The 14607-nt window shown below is 47.0% G+C and overlaps 1 protein-coding gene across 1 annotated transcript in view; it reads left to right on the top strand.

Annotated features, from left to right (window-relative positions):
- Positions 1–4837: 4837 nt before the first annotated feature.
- The window catches only part of FCHO2 (FCH and mu domain containing endocytic adaptor 2), a 147496-nt gene continuing 137726 nt past the window's right edge, over positions 4838–14607 (top strand). Inside the window, exon 1 of the mRNA XM_044276050.1 lies at positions 4838–5020. Within this exon, the coding sequence (XP_044131985.1) occupies positions 4988–5020 (33 nt within the window). The 5' untranslated portion in view covers positions 4838–4987. The remainder of the gene's footprint in view (positions 5021–14607) is intronic.

The following is a 14607-nucleotide window of genomic DNA, read 5'->3' on the forward strand; positions in this document are numbered from 1 at the left end:
AACTACACTGGTGGATTTGACCCCATACCGGGCGCGCTTGCTTGGGATGTATTGCTTGAAGCCAAGGCGCCCGGTAAAATGTATTAGGGACTCGTCTACGCAGATGTTTTGCTCAGGGGTATACAAATCTGCAAATTTCTGGTTGAAGTGGTCTATGAGGGGCCGAATTTTGTGGAGCCGGTCAAAAGCTGGGTGGCCTCTGGGACGGGAGGTGCTGTTGTCGCTAAAGTGCAGGAAACGCAGGATGGCCTCAAATCGTGCCCTGGACATGGCAGCAGAGAACATGGGCATGTGATGAATTGGGTTTGTGGACCAATATGACCGCAATTCATGCTTTTTGGTTAGACCCATGTTGAGGAGAAGGCACAGAAAAATGTTAATTTCGGAAACTTGGACTGGTTTCCACCGGAAAGGCTGGGCATAAAAGCTTCCCGGGTTGGCGGATATAAATTGTGTGGCATACCGATTTGTTTCTGCCACAACTAAGTCCAAGAGCTCCGCAGTCAAGAACAGCTAAAAAAATCCCAGGGCCGAACCGATCTGAGCTGTTTCAACCCGAACTCCAGACTGGACGGTGAAAGGGGGAACTACAGGTGCGGCTGAAGTTGGGGACTGCCAATCAGGGTTTGCCAGCACCTCAGGGATTCTAGGAGCTCTACGGGCCTGTCTGTGTGGTGGCTGCGACGGGGTAACTACTGCACGTGCCACCGTACCAGCTTCAATTGCCCTTCTGGTGCTCGCCACTTCACCATGTTGTACGGCAGTGCTGGTACTAGGTCTAGGATGGGCTGCGCTGCTGGTGTATGCCTCACCACGTAATCCGACAGCGCCAGCCCCACTCTGCTGCCCTTGAAGCGGATCCTGCGCAACCTGTGGTCTAGCGACACGGGCCGGGTACGCCTGGTGCTATCAGGGACCTCAACCTCCTCGTCCGAACTTTGAGTCAGACTGCCACTGCTTTCTACAGGTTCATATTCTGACCCGCTAGATTCATCAGATGAGGGTTCCCATTCCTCATCCGACTGGGTCAGAAGCCTGTAGGCCTCTTCAGAAGAATACCCCCTGTTTGACATTTGGGCAACTAAATTTAGGGGTATTCCCTGAGACTACCCAATTAAAAAAGCAAGCCTGTCTTACAAATGGAAGGCTAGCGAAGTACCGGAGGCCGCTGCGGTTGATAAAAAATATCAAAACAGATTTTTTTTATCGCCGCAGCGCTTGTAAAGTGATTGTGCAGTGATCAAAAAAAAATAATTTGGGGTCACTGCGGCGGGGTGGGCATGGGTGAACGCACGTGTGGGCGACCGATCAGGCCTGATCGGGCAAACACTGCGTTTTGGGTGGAGGGCGAACTAAGGTGACACTAATACTATTATAGAAGGAAGAAAAGTGGCGCACTGGATTGGTGCTGACACGGGAGGTGCTCTCAGTAAAAAGGAAATCACCCTTCCTTTAAACAAATAAACAATAGTAAAAAGATACTGGGCACTCTCTGACTAATGGAACCTAATAGTTTAATTGAAATACAACATATACACTTCAATAAATTAAGATGAGCATAATAATACATACAATTACAATAAAAATAGATTCCTCAACCTATTGGTACCAATTTGGGTCTATTTGATTAAGATGACATGGCCTCTGGATATTCAGGGTATGAAAAGTCCTTGAAAAAAATGTCCTTTGGGAAGAAAAACTTTATATAAAGATCTCAGCAGAAACAAGTTGTTTCAATCGGATAGTGGTGCAGTGGTTATATAAAGCGGCGTCCCGCTACCAAGTAGAAGGAGCACATACATAAGGTTTTGAAAAAAGAAACCAACCCACCCAGCTGATGATTGTTACCTAATCACTAAAGACTATATAAGGAGATTCAGAAGGGGGAGGCATTACCACTGAGGAAGGGGTAACAATAGACCCCGAAACGCATTTGGTGCCAGGACCCCCCGTTATACTTGGACGCCATGCACTAAAATACCGCTGGCATTGGAACCTTTTCTGTCTCAACAACAGACCCGACGCGCACTCTCTGAGAACGGACTGCAAGAGCTGAACACGCTCATCTGTACAGCGAGCTCAGAGCGAGAAAAGGAGGCTGCAAAATTATCCAAGCGCCGGCTCTTTTACCTACGGAGCAGCGCCGGAAAGACAGCCAGGGAACCGCGGACCGCCGGAGAAATCCCTGAAAACCAAAGGACTAACACAGCAGCGGAGCTCAGTGCTGCAGCGAAACAGTGAGTAATAGCGGGACGCCGCTTTATATAACCACTGCACCACTATCCGATTGAAACAACTTGTTTCTGCTGAGATCTTTATATAAAGTTTTTCTTCCCAAAGGACATTTTTTTCAAGGACTTTTCATACCCTGAATATCCAGAGGCCATGTCATCTTAATCAAATAGACCCAAATTGGTACCAATAGGTTGAGGAATCAATTTTTATTGTAATTGTATGTATTATTATGCTCATCTTAATTTATTGAAGTGTATATGTATTTCAATTAAACTATTAGGTTCCATTAGTCAGAGAGTGCCCAGTATCTTTTTACTAATACTATTATAGATCTGACTGTGATCAGTTTTGATCACTTCCAGATACTATAAAAGTACAAATGCTGATTAGCGATACGCTAATCAGCGAATCAGTGACTGCGTGCGGTGGGCTGGGCGCTAACCGATCGCTAAACTACACCACTACACTGATCACTTTTTTACCTTTCACTAGTGATTGACAGGGGCAAGAAGGGGTGATCAAGGGGTTCATTGGGGTGCAGGGGGGTGATCTGGGGCTATGTGTAGTGTTGGGTGCTACTCACTGTGATGCTCCGCTGAGACCAACCGACGAAAAGGACCAGCATAGGAGCAGGGAAGCCATTTAACACATTATATTTACAAATATAAGGTGTTAGAACTTAGATGGCTTGTGATTTGAGATTTAAAAAATCGCCAGCCTGCCAGCCGCGATCATTGGCTGGCAGGCTGGTGATGAAATTGTGCCTGAACTTTTGCCGGCCCCCGATGCGCATGCGCGGGCCGGCTCAGACCGAAATCTCGCGTCTCGCGAGATGACGCACGGATGCGTCCGGGAGGAATCCGTGCGTTAGGCGGTAGGGAGGTCGTTAAGAAACGGCGATATCGCCATTTCTTAATACCGCGATATATGATTGATATCGGTATATTGCCCAACCCTAGTCCCTCCTGTCTACTTGAATGTCCCTCTTTTTGATCTGAGGTATAGATTTGCATTGTTACATGTACAGTATTGATCCAGAGAGTGTTAGGCTGGTTTCACACGGGCGTTGCGGAAAAATGTGCGGATGCGTTGCGGAAACACCCGCGATTTTTCCGCGCGAGTGCAAAACATTGTCATGCGTTTTGCACTCGTGTGAGAAAAATCGCGCATGTTTGGTACCCAAACCCGAACTTCTTCACAGAAGTTCGGGCTTGGGATTGATGTTCTGAAGATTCTATTATTTTCCCTTATAACATGGTTATAAGGGAAAATAATAGCATTCTGAATACAGAATGCTTAGTATAATAGTGCTGGAAGGGTTAAAAAAAATAAAAAAGTTAACTCACCTTATCCCCATGATCGCGTAGTTCCCGGTCGGTCTCTTCTTTAGCTGTGGGCTGAATGACCTGTGGTGATGTCAGATCACATGCTCCAATCACATGGTCCATCACCATGGTGATGGAGCATGTGATCTGACATCACCACAGGTCCTTTAGCCACAGCTAAAGAACAGACCGACCGGGAGCTACGCGATCATGGGGATAAGGTGAGTTAACGTTTTTATTTTTTTTTAACCCTTCCAGCACTATTATACTAAGCATTCTGTATTCAGGAACCATGTTATAAGGGAAAATAATAGAGAGAATAGACTGTCACCTAGAACCCATGCGTGAAAATCGCACCGCATCCGCACTTGCTTGCGGATGCTTGCGATTTTCACGCAACCCCATTCATTTCTATGGGGCCTGCGTTACGTGAAAAACGCAGAATATAGAACATGCTGCGGTTTTCACGCAACGCATAAGTGATGCGTGAAAATCACCGCTCATGTGAACAGCCCCATAGAAATGAATGGGTCAGGATTCAGTGCGGGTGCAATGCGTTCAACTCACGCATCGCACCCGCGCGGAATACTCGCCCGTGTGAAAGGGGCCTTAGTCTGGTTCCTCTCTGTATATTAGAGCCCGCCATGTATATTATTTCATTATTTAATACAATTTGGATTTTAGAGATTTCTATACTCAAATAATTTTTACACTATTGTGCGCTAAGAAAAGTGCGTAAACGTGCAGGGAAAATGATCTTTCACGCAATCAACCATAAGCGTCCTTCTTTGACCGTCCAAAAAGGCGGGAGGTATGATTTCATGAAACGTTAAATGGAGCTATCAGAAAGTACAGCTTGTCCCGCAGTAATACAAGCCCTCATATGCCTATGTGAATGGAAAAAATAAAAAAGTTATGGCTGGGAAGGTGGAGAGTAAAAAATGAAGATGAAAAAACAAACAAAAAAAAACTGAAAATGATTGCATCAGGAAGGGGTTAAAAGGAATATTAGAAAACTGCAGAATAAATGCCATGTACATAACCTCCCTGTAAACAGGCTGACGTGAAGTATTCCTGCTGAAGCAGCGGAGGAGCCATTTGTTGCACATTGTTTTCCTGTTCAGTAAAGTTTATTCATAGAAAAAAAAAAAAAAAAAAAATTGGCAAGTCCATGCTCTTCCACTACTTCGCCACCAGTTGGCGTGCTACCACGATTCCCACCCTTTGCCGGCTACGCATGCGTACTCCAAGCTCCAGGAGGAGGCGGAGGAGGAGGAGGAGGCGGCGGCTGTGGGATTCCGTCTGGTTCCGTAGGCTGGAGGAGAGCCGAGGAAAGACTCTACTACATCGGGCCGGGAAACTGGCGGAGTGTGGGCCGCATTGGGGAGCGTACACCGGAGCGGTGACCCCCTCTATCCATTAGCAAGATGGTGATGGCGTATTTCCTGGACAATTTCTGGGTAAGCATTGATTTGCGCTCTCTTCCTGCCCGGTGTCCGGCCTCCTGTCCTCCCTTCCCTGCGGGCGACCACTGCTTGCACCTCAGGGGATGTGTGTGACAGGAGCTGGGCACGGCTGGTGCCCTATGGGGGTGCAGCTGGTATTATGTGGGGGAGGGCTATTGTTAGTACATGGTGTGATATGTGACATTATGGTATGGACTGTGTCAGCCATAAATTCTTCTCCATGTATAGCCTCACGTATTACCCCCAAAATACTCGTATTACAGAATTTTTTATATATTTTTTTGCTCTGTTGTGAAGACCCTATCTGCTGTCACTTATGCTATGGAAGGGGTGACAGCCAATATAGTGGCGGCTCCTTCAGAACAAGCTCTGTCTCTATAAGTAACAAATGTCGCAAAACGGAATTACTAAACTTTATCTGCGTGGAAATCCATAGCCAAGCTGCCGTGTAAAGTGGCAGCAGGCTGTGCCACCCGGTTGGCGCTCTGGGGCAACACGCAGGCGTCATGTAGAGGGACTCGCTTTCCTTAGGAATATACCAAGATTCGCACAATTTTCATCTGTCGAATGTGGCAGCACCGATCCATCTAGAGCAGGGATGGCCAACGTGCGGCTCTCCAGCTGTTGTAAAACAACCCGATCTTCCACCATGCTCTGCTGTAGGCAGTGTGGGCATGCTGGGAGTTGTAGTTATGCAACAGCTGGAGAGCCTCAGGTTGGCCATCCCTGATCTAGGGGAACAACGTGGCGTGAAATGCGCCAGGGTTGCAATTTGAGCCCTTGGCTTCTCTGTAATGTCAGTGTATGGCAGCAGCTATGCAGAGGTGGCGTGACCATCTCCGTGTATTCCTATGGACTGCTGCTGTCACGCTGCATACAAAAATGCGGCGTGAGACCCTCGCCCCAGGGCGATACAGCACCAGAGACATAAAGTACTTCAGCCTGTGATGCAGGCCAAACAGGCCCATTGGAGTCTATGGGTCTGTGTAAAACCACTGACACAACATGGATGGCCTCTGTGTTCTGTCAGTGGTTTTCACAGACTATGGCCTCATGCACACGGCCGTTGTTTTGGTCCGCATCCGAGCCGCAGTTTTATCCGTTGCTCCGCAAAAAAAAAAAAAAAATAACCTGTCCTATTCTTGTCTGTGTTTTGCGGGCAAGAATAGGCAGTTATGTTAATGGCTGTCCGTGCCGTTCCGCAAATTGCGGAACGTACACGGACGCCATCCGTGTTTTGCGAACTGCAAAACACACAATGGTCGTGTGCATGAGGCATATGGGTGGGAGACGTTCTGCAAACTGATTTTCAGCCTAGCAATGTATGTGGAATATGGATGACACGTGGAGGGCAAATAATGGGCACGTTGACCAAACACGGATCCTTCACGTACATCTTCACATATGGTCCATCTTGTTATGGACGTGTGAAAGAGGCCTGATAATAAGTTACATCATGTGTACAGCGCCGCTCACATGAGACCGTCTCTAGCCCTCAGGACAGACTTGTTATATATATGCGGACAGCACGCGTCTGAAAAACGGACTTGTGAATGAGACCTTAGGGTGATGCATAAAGAGCACGGAGCACTCTGATCACCTGACTTGTCCCTGCCCTCTCATTACACAAATCTGAGAAAAAGTACCATGCTGTTTGGCAGAAAAAGGTGGGTTTTTGGGCAAACTGTATGGGATAAGGGTCCATTCACGTGTCCGCATTCATTTTCAGAGGGGCCGCAAAAGATGCGGACAGCACGCAGTGTGCTGTCCGCATCCGCACTTCTGTTCTGCGGCCCTGCAAAAAAATAGAACATGTCCTATTCTTGTCCGCAGCCACGGACAAGAAAAGGCATTTCTATTCTAGTGCTGGCCATGTGCGGTCCGCAAAATGCTGAACGCACTTGGCCGGTGTCTGTATTTTGCGTATCCTCAATTTTCAGACGTGTGAATAGACCCTTAAACACATGGCTTTTGTCTGTCTGAGCAAAAAATGACTGAAGAAACAGCACTGTCACTTAGGCCTTATGCACACAGCCGTATTTTTGGGACGCATCTGATCTGCATTTTTGGCAGGCCACACGCCGACCCATTCTTTTCAAAATGCGGACGGTGCAGAGATGTGATCCGTGTGCTGTCCGCATCCAGAAATGATAGAACATGTCCTGTTCTTGTCAGTTTTGTGGACAAGGATAGGCATTTTTGCAAAGAAGTTGTGTCATGCACGCGGCCGGTATCCAGCAGAGTACATACGGTTGCGTGCAGGAGGCCTTAGGCTTGGAGCAGTGCAAATACGGGAGCGTTCTCTGAATACGACCAAGGTGCACATGGTCAGAGGCATGGATTCTGACTAACGTTCCCTTACGTGGCCCTTAATGAACGTCCGTCCCCGACATACAAGTCTGTGCTAAGTGAAAGGGTATAAACAATCACTATAACGATGCCCCCCCCCCCCCCCAACAGCAGGGCCATCTTTACACAGGGCAATGTTCTGCCAACACCATTGACCGGTATTTTGGATGCAGCATGAAAGATGGAATCATCTGGGTGATCCTCAGTTTGTGTTAGGCCTCTTTCACACGACCGTATGGCTTTTTCAGTGTTTTGCCGTCTGTTATTCACGTATCCGTTCCGTTTTTTTTTGTTTCCGTTGTGTTCCTGTTCCGTTTTTCTGTATGCCGCATACAGTAATTACATAGAAAAAATTGGGCTGGGCATAACATTTTCAATAGATGGTTCCGCAAAAATGGAACGTATACGGATGCATTTCCGTATGTGTTCCGTTTTTTTTTTTGAGGACCCATTGACCTGAATGGAGCCACGGAACGTGATTTGCGGTCAATAATAGGACATGTTCTATCTTTCAACGGAACAGAAAAACGGAATGCATACGGAGTACATTCAGTTTTTTTTTTGCGAAACCATTGAAATGAATGGTTCCGTATACGGACCGTATATGGAACGCAAAAAATGGCCCGTAAACGGGGAAAAGAAAAATGGTCGTCTGAAATAGGCCTTAAGGTACCTGCACACGTTGCGGATTTCATGCAGAAAAACTTCAGCGCAATACGTTACCAGTAGGGATAAGTGAATAGACTTGGGATGCTTCGTGAATTAGAATGTATTGGCTCCGATGAGCCGAAGTTATTACTTTGTGAAGTCTCACAGTACTTCAGGTAATAACTTCAGAAATTAATTTCTACTGTAAAAAACCTTTGTACAAACTCGGGTTCAGTTCCAAGGCCCTTACTATGCGTCTGGTGCACGGACATTTGTGCGGTACTTTACAGTGTAGTTGAAGGTGGGTTACTGTGCGTGAAAGGAGGCATTTAAAGGGCATGTGCCAGTGCATCCATGCTGCCCGTGGCTCCTGAAAGTATATTACACAAATGAAATATTGCTCATTTAGAATAGTTTAAAATTACTGGTAACCTAAATAAAAGGTTTGTTACCCTTTAAAAAAAGAAAAGTATCTATCACACGGTATGCACCATCTTCTATCTACTAGACGTCCGTGATGATGGTCAGTGGTTCATCAGTATTTCGTACGTATTTCATCCATGTTCAGGATTTCCAGAGCATCTCTTTCCGATGGTTGGTGAAAACCACTGAGAACTTGGCTGCCATCGTGTCAGTGGTTTTCATGGACGTGTTTGGTCCACGTTACAGACCAAAGTGGTGCATGTCTCTGTTTTTTACACTGATGTGTGGATAAACACGTTTAGGGTCCATTCGCACGACTGTCCATTTTGAGGACTGCAAGACGCGGACACTGCTTGTGTGCACCCCGTATCACAGTGCAGAGCCATTGACTTCAATGGGTCTGCAATCCAAAATCTGAAGATAGGACATTTTCTATCTTTTGCAGCGTTGAAGCACACAGAAACCGTTCTGCGTGCTTCTGGGTCCGTATGACCATGCCACAGCAGATAGGACATTTCCTATTCTTTGCTGCATCATGGACCCACTGAAGTGAGTGGGTCCGCACTGTGATGCAGGGTGCACATGGCTGGTATGAAAGCACAATGAAATTCCAGCACTCACGATTTTGGTAGCTAAAATCTTCGTCTTTTATTCAGGCAGTAGACATATAAACAGGACATCCACCCACAAGTGCAGCAACCTTGACGCGTTTCGAACAGTAGTTCTTAGTCGTAACAATGAGCAGTGTCTCCTCTGGCACCTTTATACCAGTCTGTACTAAAATGTAATTGCTTTTCCCCTCCACCTGAGGGGTGGGGGAGTGTAGGAGGCAGGGAACACTTTAACCTCTTGTTTTCCAGGTGAGGCACTGCTCATATGTTTCACAATAGAAAATTCATGCATCTATACAAAGTCACTGATTATTACAAAAATTTGTGTTGAAAAATAACCATTGAATAAAAACAGTGAACATATTAAAATTGTCAAAGAATGTCAATTGTCAGGATAGCATCAGAACACCATATTGGTTATATATAGCCAACTTATTTGTATGGATCCACATATATTAGTGCTGTGTTGCTAATTCTGGCATGGATCCCTTTTCTCTATTACTGCTCTTGATTGAATTGAAAAAATGCATGCATACATAGCTATGATGAAAGGAAATGTGAAAAAACAGGAAAGTCATGAGTTAGTAGAAATACATAAGTTCATTTTTCTTATTGAGGCCATTTGGATGTCTGGTATTCAACTTAAAAATCCAAAAAGCCTCTCTGAGTCTCACTAAACGTTTAAAATCTCCTCCTCTGTTAGGTAATTTCACCTGTTCAATTGCAAAGGCTTTGAAATTGCGCACCTGGCTTTCGTGTTTACTAATAAAATGTTTAGCCGCATTGGATGTGTTCACACTAGTGCGGATTTTTTATGTAGTTGAGGTGCTCCAGAATTCGGACCTTAAATTTTCTAGTGGTACATCCCACATATAACATGTCACAGGCTATACATTTTATGATATATACCACCCCCATAGAATTACAATTAATATAAGATTTGATTGGATATATGTGTGAATTATTCGCATCGTGAAAAGTTTTGGTATTTACTGCGTATGTACAAGTGCGGCAGCGCAAACTTCCGCATTTAGTGAAACCCTTGTATATAAGCCAGGGATCCCGTTTATATTTGTTTCGATGTATATACATGGAGGGTGATAAATCATTCCCTATAGTTCTTGGCCGTCTTGACACAATTCTACAACCTTGTTTTAGCGCACGTGTGCGCTAAAACAAGGTTGTAGAATTGTGTCAAGACGGCCAAGAACTATAGGGAATGATTTATCACCCTCCATGTATATACATCGAAACAAATATAAACGGGATCCCTGGCTTATATACAAGGGTTTCACTAAATGCGGAAGTTTGCGCTGCCGCACTTGTACATACGCAGTAAATACCAAAACTTTTCACGATGCGAATAATTCACACATATATCCAATCAAATCTTATATTAATTGTAATTCTATGGGGGTGGTATATATCATAAAATGTATAGCCTGTGACATGTTATATGTGGGATGTACCACTAGAAAATTTAAGGTCCGAATTCTGGAGCACCTCAACTACATAAAAAATCCGCACAGTGTGAACACATCCAATGCGGCTAAACATTTTATTAGTAAACACGAAAGCCAGGTGCGCAATTTCAAAGCCTTTGCAATTGAACAGGTGAAATTACCTAACAGAGGAGGAGATTTTAAACGTTTAGTGAGACTCAGAGAGGCTTTTTGGATTTTTAAGTTGAATACCAGACATCCAAATGGCCTCAATAAGAAAAATGAACTTATGTATTTCTACTAACTCATGACTTTCCTGTTTTTTCACATTTCCTTTCATCATAGCTATGTATGCATGCATTTTTTCAATTCAATCAAGAGCAGTAATAGAGAAAAGGGATCCATGCCAGAATTAGCAACACAGCACTAATATATGTGGATCCATACAAATAAGTTGGCTATATATAACCAATATGGTGTTCTGATGCTATCCTGACAATTGACATTCTTTGACAATTTTAATATGTTCACTGTTTTTATTCAATGGTTATTTTTCAACACAAATTTTTGTAATAATCAGTGACTTTGTATAGATGCATGAATTTTCTATTGTGAAACATATGAGCAGTGCCTCACCTGGAAAACAAGAGGTTAAAGTGTTCCCTGCCTCCTACACTCCCCCACCCCTCAGGTGGAGGGGAAAAGCAATTACATTTTAGTACAGACTGGTATAAAGGTGCCAGAGGAGACACTGCTCATTGTTACGACTAAGAACTACTGTTCGAAACGCGTCAAGGTTGCTGCACTTGTGGGTGGATGTCCTGTTTATATGTCTACTGCCTGAATAAAAGACGAAGATTTTAGCTACCAAAATCGTGAGTGCTGGAATTTCATTGTGCTTTCATATCAAGAATATACGGGCTTGCCGGCCTTTTCCGTGCACGCAGGTGGTGGAATAATTGGGTGAGCTGGACTTTTCTTTGTGCATTGCACATGGCTGGTGTCTGTGTTTTGTGCATCTGTGGTCATAGACGCTTGTTCAGGCCATTTTACTCCTTGAAAAAAGTCTAGGCGGGTGTACTAATACGCCTTAGACTTTTCCCCCACATTCATCAGCGCACGATGCTGCCTGTGCCTGAAATGGCCAATAGCAAAGCTCCATACAGCAAGGAACTTTGTTATTGGTTGGTATAGGCGTGCGCCGGAGCTATACAGGTCCTGCTGCAGGGGAAGCCAGCGGGAACTGGAAGGAGGAGGGGCCGGCTCCGGGGGTGGCTGTTGTAAGGAGCGCTGCCCGAGGACCTTGGGAAACATGACAGGGGCGCTGGAGAGCTAAGGAGCTGCGGACTCATGTGACTGGTCCCCGGTCTGAGAGAAGAGCTGCCCCCAGGCCTGTGTTCCCCCGGCCACCAGGTGGAGCGGGCTGGGGGGTCTTCAAGTGAGTGATTTCCCCTCTCCCCCAATTATGGTTCTGTCCAGTCTCCCAGTTCTCTGCACCCCCCTCTGCTTCCTTGTTGTTCTGTCCACCTTGCTTGCACCCCCCTCCGGCTGAAGGATAATGAGGAGCGTAGTCTTATTATCCCCTAGTGTGTGCAGAATAGTTATGAGGACATGACCTACAGAAATACAAGATGGGGAGACAAAATCTAATAGAATCCCCCCCACCTAGTGACCCTGTTCTCCAGCGTCACCCCACTAGTGACCCTGACCCCCCCCCCCTCCTGTCACCCCACTAGGGACCCTGATCACCCCCCCCTCCTCCTGTCACCCCACTAGGGACCCTGATCACCCCACCTCCTCCTGTCACCCCACTAGTGACCCTGATCCCCCCACCTCCTCCTGTCACCCCACTAGTGACCCTGATCCCCCCCCTCCTCCTGTCACCCCACTAGTGACCCTGCCCCCCCCCTCCTCCTGTCACCCCACTAGGGACCCTCCTCCCCCCCCTCCTCCTGTCACCCCACTAGGGACCCTGCTCCCCCCCCTCCTCCTGTCACCCCACTAGGGACCCTGATCCCCCCCCCCTCCTCCTGTCACCCCACTAGGGACCCTGATCCCCCCCCCCCTCCTCCTGTCACCCCACTAGGGACCCTGATTCCCCCCCCCCTCCTCCTGTCACCCCACTAGGGACCCTGATCCCCCCCCCCTCCTCCTGTCACCCCACTAGGGACCCTGCTCCCCTCCTCCTCCTCCTCCTCCTGTCACCCCACTAGGGACCCTGCTCCCCTCCTCCTCCTGTCACCCCACTAGGGACCCTGCTCCCCTCCTCCTCCTGTCACCCCACTAGGGACCCTGCTCCCCTCCTCCTCCTGTCACCCCACTAGGGACCCTGCTCCCCTCCTCCTCCTGTCACCCCACTAGGGACCCTGCTCCCCTCCTCCTCCTGTCACCCCTCTAGGGACCCTGCTCCCCTCCTCCTCCTCCTCCTGTCACCCCACTAGGGACCCTGCTCCCCTCCTCCTCCTCCTCCTGTCACCCCACTAGGGACCCTGCTCCCCTCCTCCTCCTCCTCCTGTCACCCCACTAGGGACCCTGCTCCCCTCCTCCTTCTGTCACCCCACTAGGGACCCTGCTCCCCTCCTCCTCCTCCTCCTGTCACCCCACTAGGGACCCTGCTCCCCTCCTCCTTCTCCTCCTGTCACCCCACTAGGGACCCTGCTCCCCCCCCTCCTCCTGTCACCCCACAGGAAAGAAGCTGAACGGACTCCGCTGACTATGATGGCATCCGTTCAGTATCTCTGTCTTTTTACCAGACAAAAAAAGTGCTGAATACAAGGCTTTTTTGTCTGGTCTTTCGACATTGTCGGCAACACAGCTCCAAACGCAGCCTTCAACGCAGATGTGAACAAGCGCAGGCCTATGTATTATGTATGTGTATTACTGCAGCTTTCGTACTCCTCCTCAGGTAAAAATACTCCTCAAAAATGCAAAAAACGTAGTGCGACTTCTGGACCCTAAAATCAATGGGCACATGGGCTGTCCTTGGAGAACACAGACGGCACAGATCTGCGATTCAGAAGAATCTAAATTTGGGCCATAGTTTTAAAAACTGCCTGTTGCGGGGAAAGCGTTTGCTGGGCGCCTCTGCTCCGCATTCTCCCCACTTCGCAGGTCTGTCTATACACAAATAGGGGAGACAGTCAACGGAGCAGGAATAGCCGAAAAGCTATATTTTCTGAGTAATTCGAGTGCTTCAGAATAAGGCCTGTATTTTTCCTCTGTGGGATATTTGCACTTTTTGCTGACGGCACACTGACCCATTCATTTTTCGGATCATTGTGACCGTTCTGAAAATCCTTAGAGCAGGGCCAATTTTGGGCCGTATTGTGGATGAGAATAACTATATTACTGGGAGTGAGAAAAATGCTTTATGCGCTCAGAAGGTCTTGGTTAGAGTGGCATGTATTTCGGCGAGGATTTTTATTCCTGGCCATTCCACGTAGAAACCGCGTCAAGAATGGATGGGACACGTTTTTTTCCTGCGGTGCGGTTCCTAAAACTGCATGTGGGGAAAAAAAGCAGCACCTTATGGTTTAATGTGCAGATTTTCCATTGAAAGTTATGGGGAAGTTCTGCGTTTGTTTTTGGCAAGGATCTTTGGTGCGGAATCTGTGCCAGGAGCCTCGTCCAAAAAACTGTATGTGAACCCAGCCTTAAGTATAGTGTTTGCCTTGTAGGATCAGGCTGGGTTGTCACACGTCCACAGCCGCCAGAAAACCCGTTCTAATGGACTTGTGCACATATTGGCTTTGCCGGTGTTGATTACCACGTGTCGTCATCTTCATGGTGTACCGTGCAATTACTGTGTCCTAGGAAGCCATTTTAGCTTTATATTCTGTATGAATGTAATTTATGCATTTGTTGAACAGGAATCTTTATTTGCACTGATATACGTGGCAAATGTGGTCTGAAAATGGGCGTCACAATCCACAGTGCCTAAAATCAGTTTTTACACCGTGTATAAAGTTGCAACAAACATGCAGGGGGTTATTTTACCAACAGATATACACCGCTTTTTGGCGTATATCTGTTGCAGATTGCGCCTCCATCTGCGACTTTGTCCCCTTTTCCGCTTCTCACGCCGGGTCTAAAAAAGGGGGAGGGGAAA

Source organism: Bufo gargarizans, chromosome 1, assembly GCF_014858855.1.
Source record: "Bufo gargarizans isolate SCDJY-AF-19 chromosome 1, ASM1485885v1, whole genome shotgun sequence".
Taxonomy (NCBI): Eukaryota; Metazoa; Chordata; class Amphibia; order Anura; family Bufonidae; genus Bufo; species Bufo gargarizans.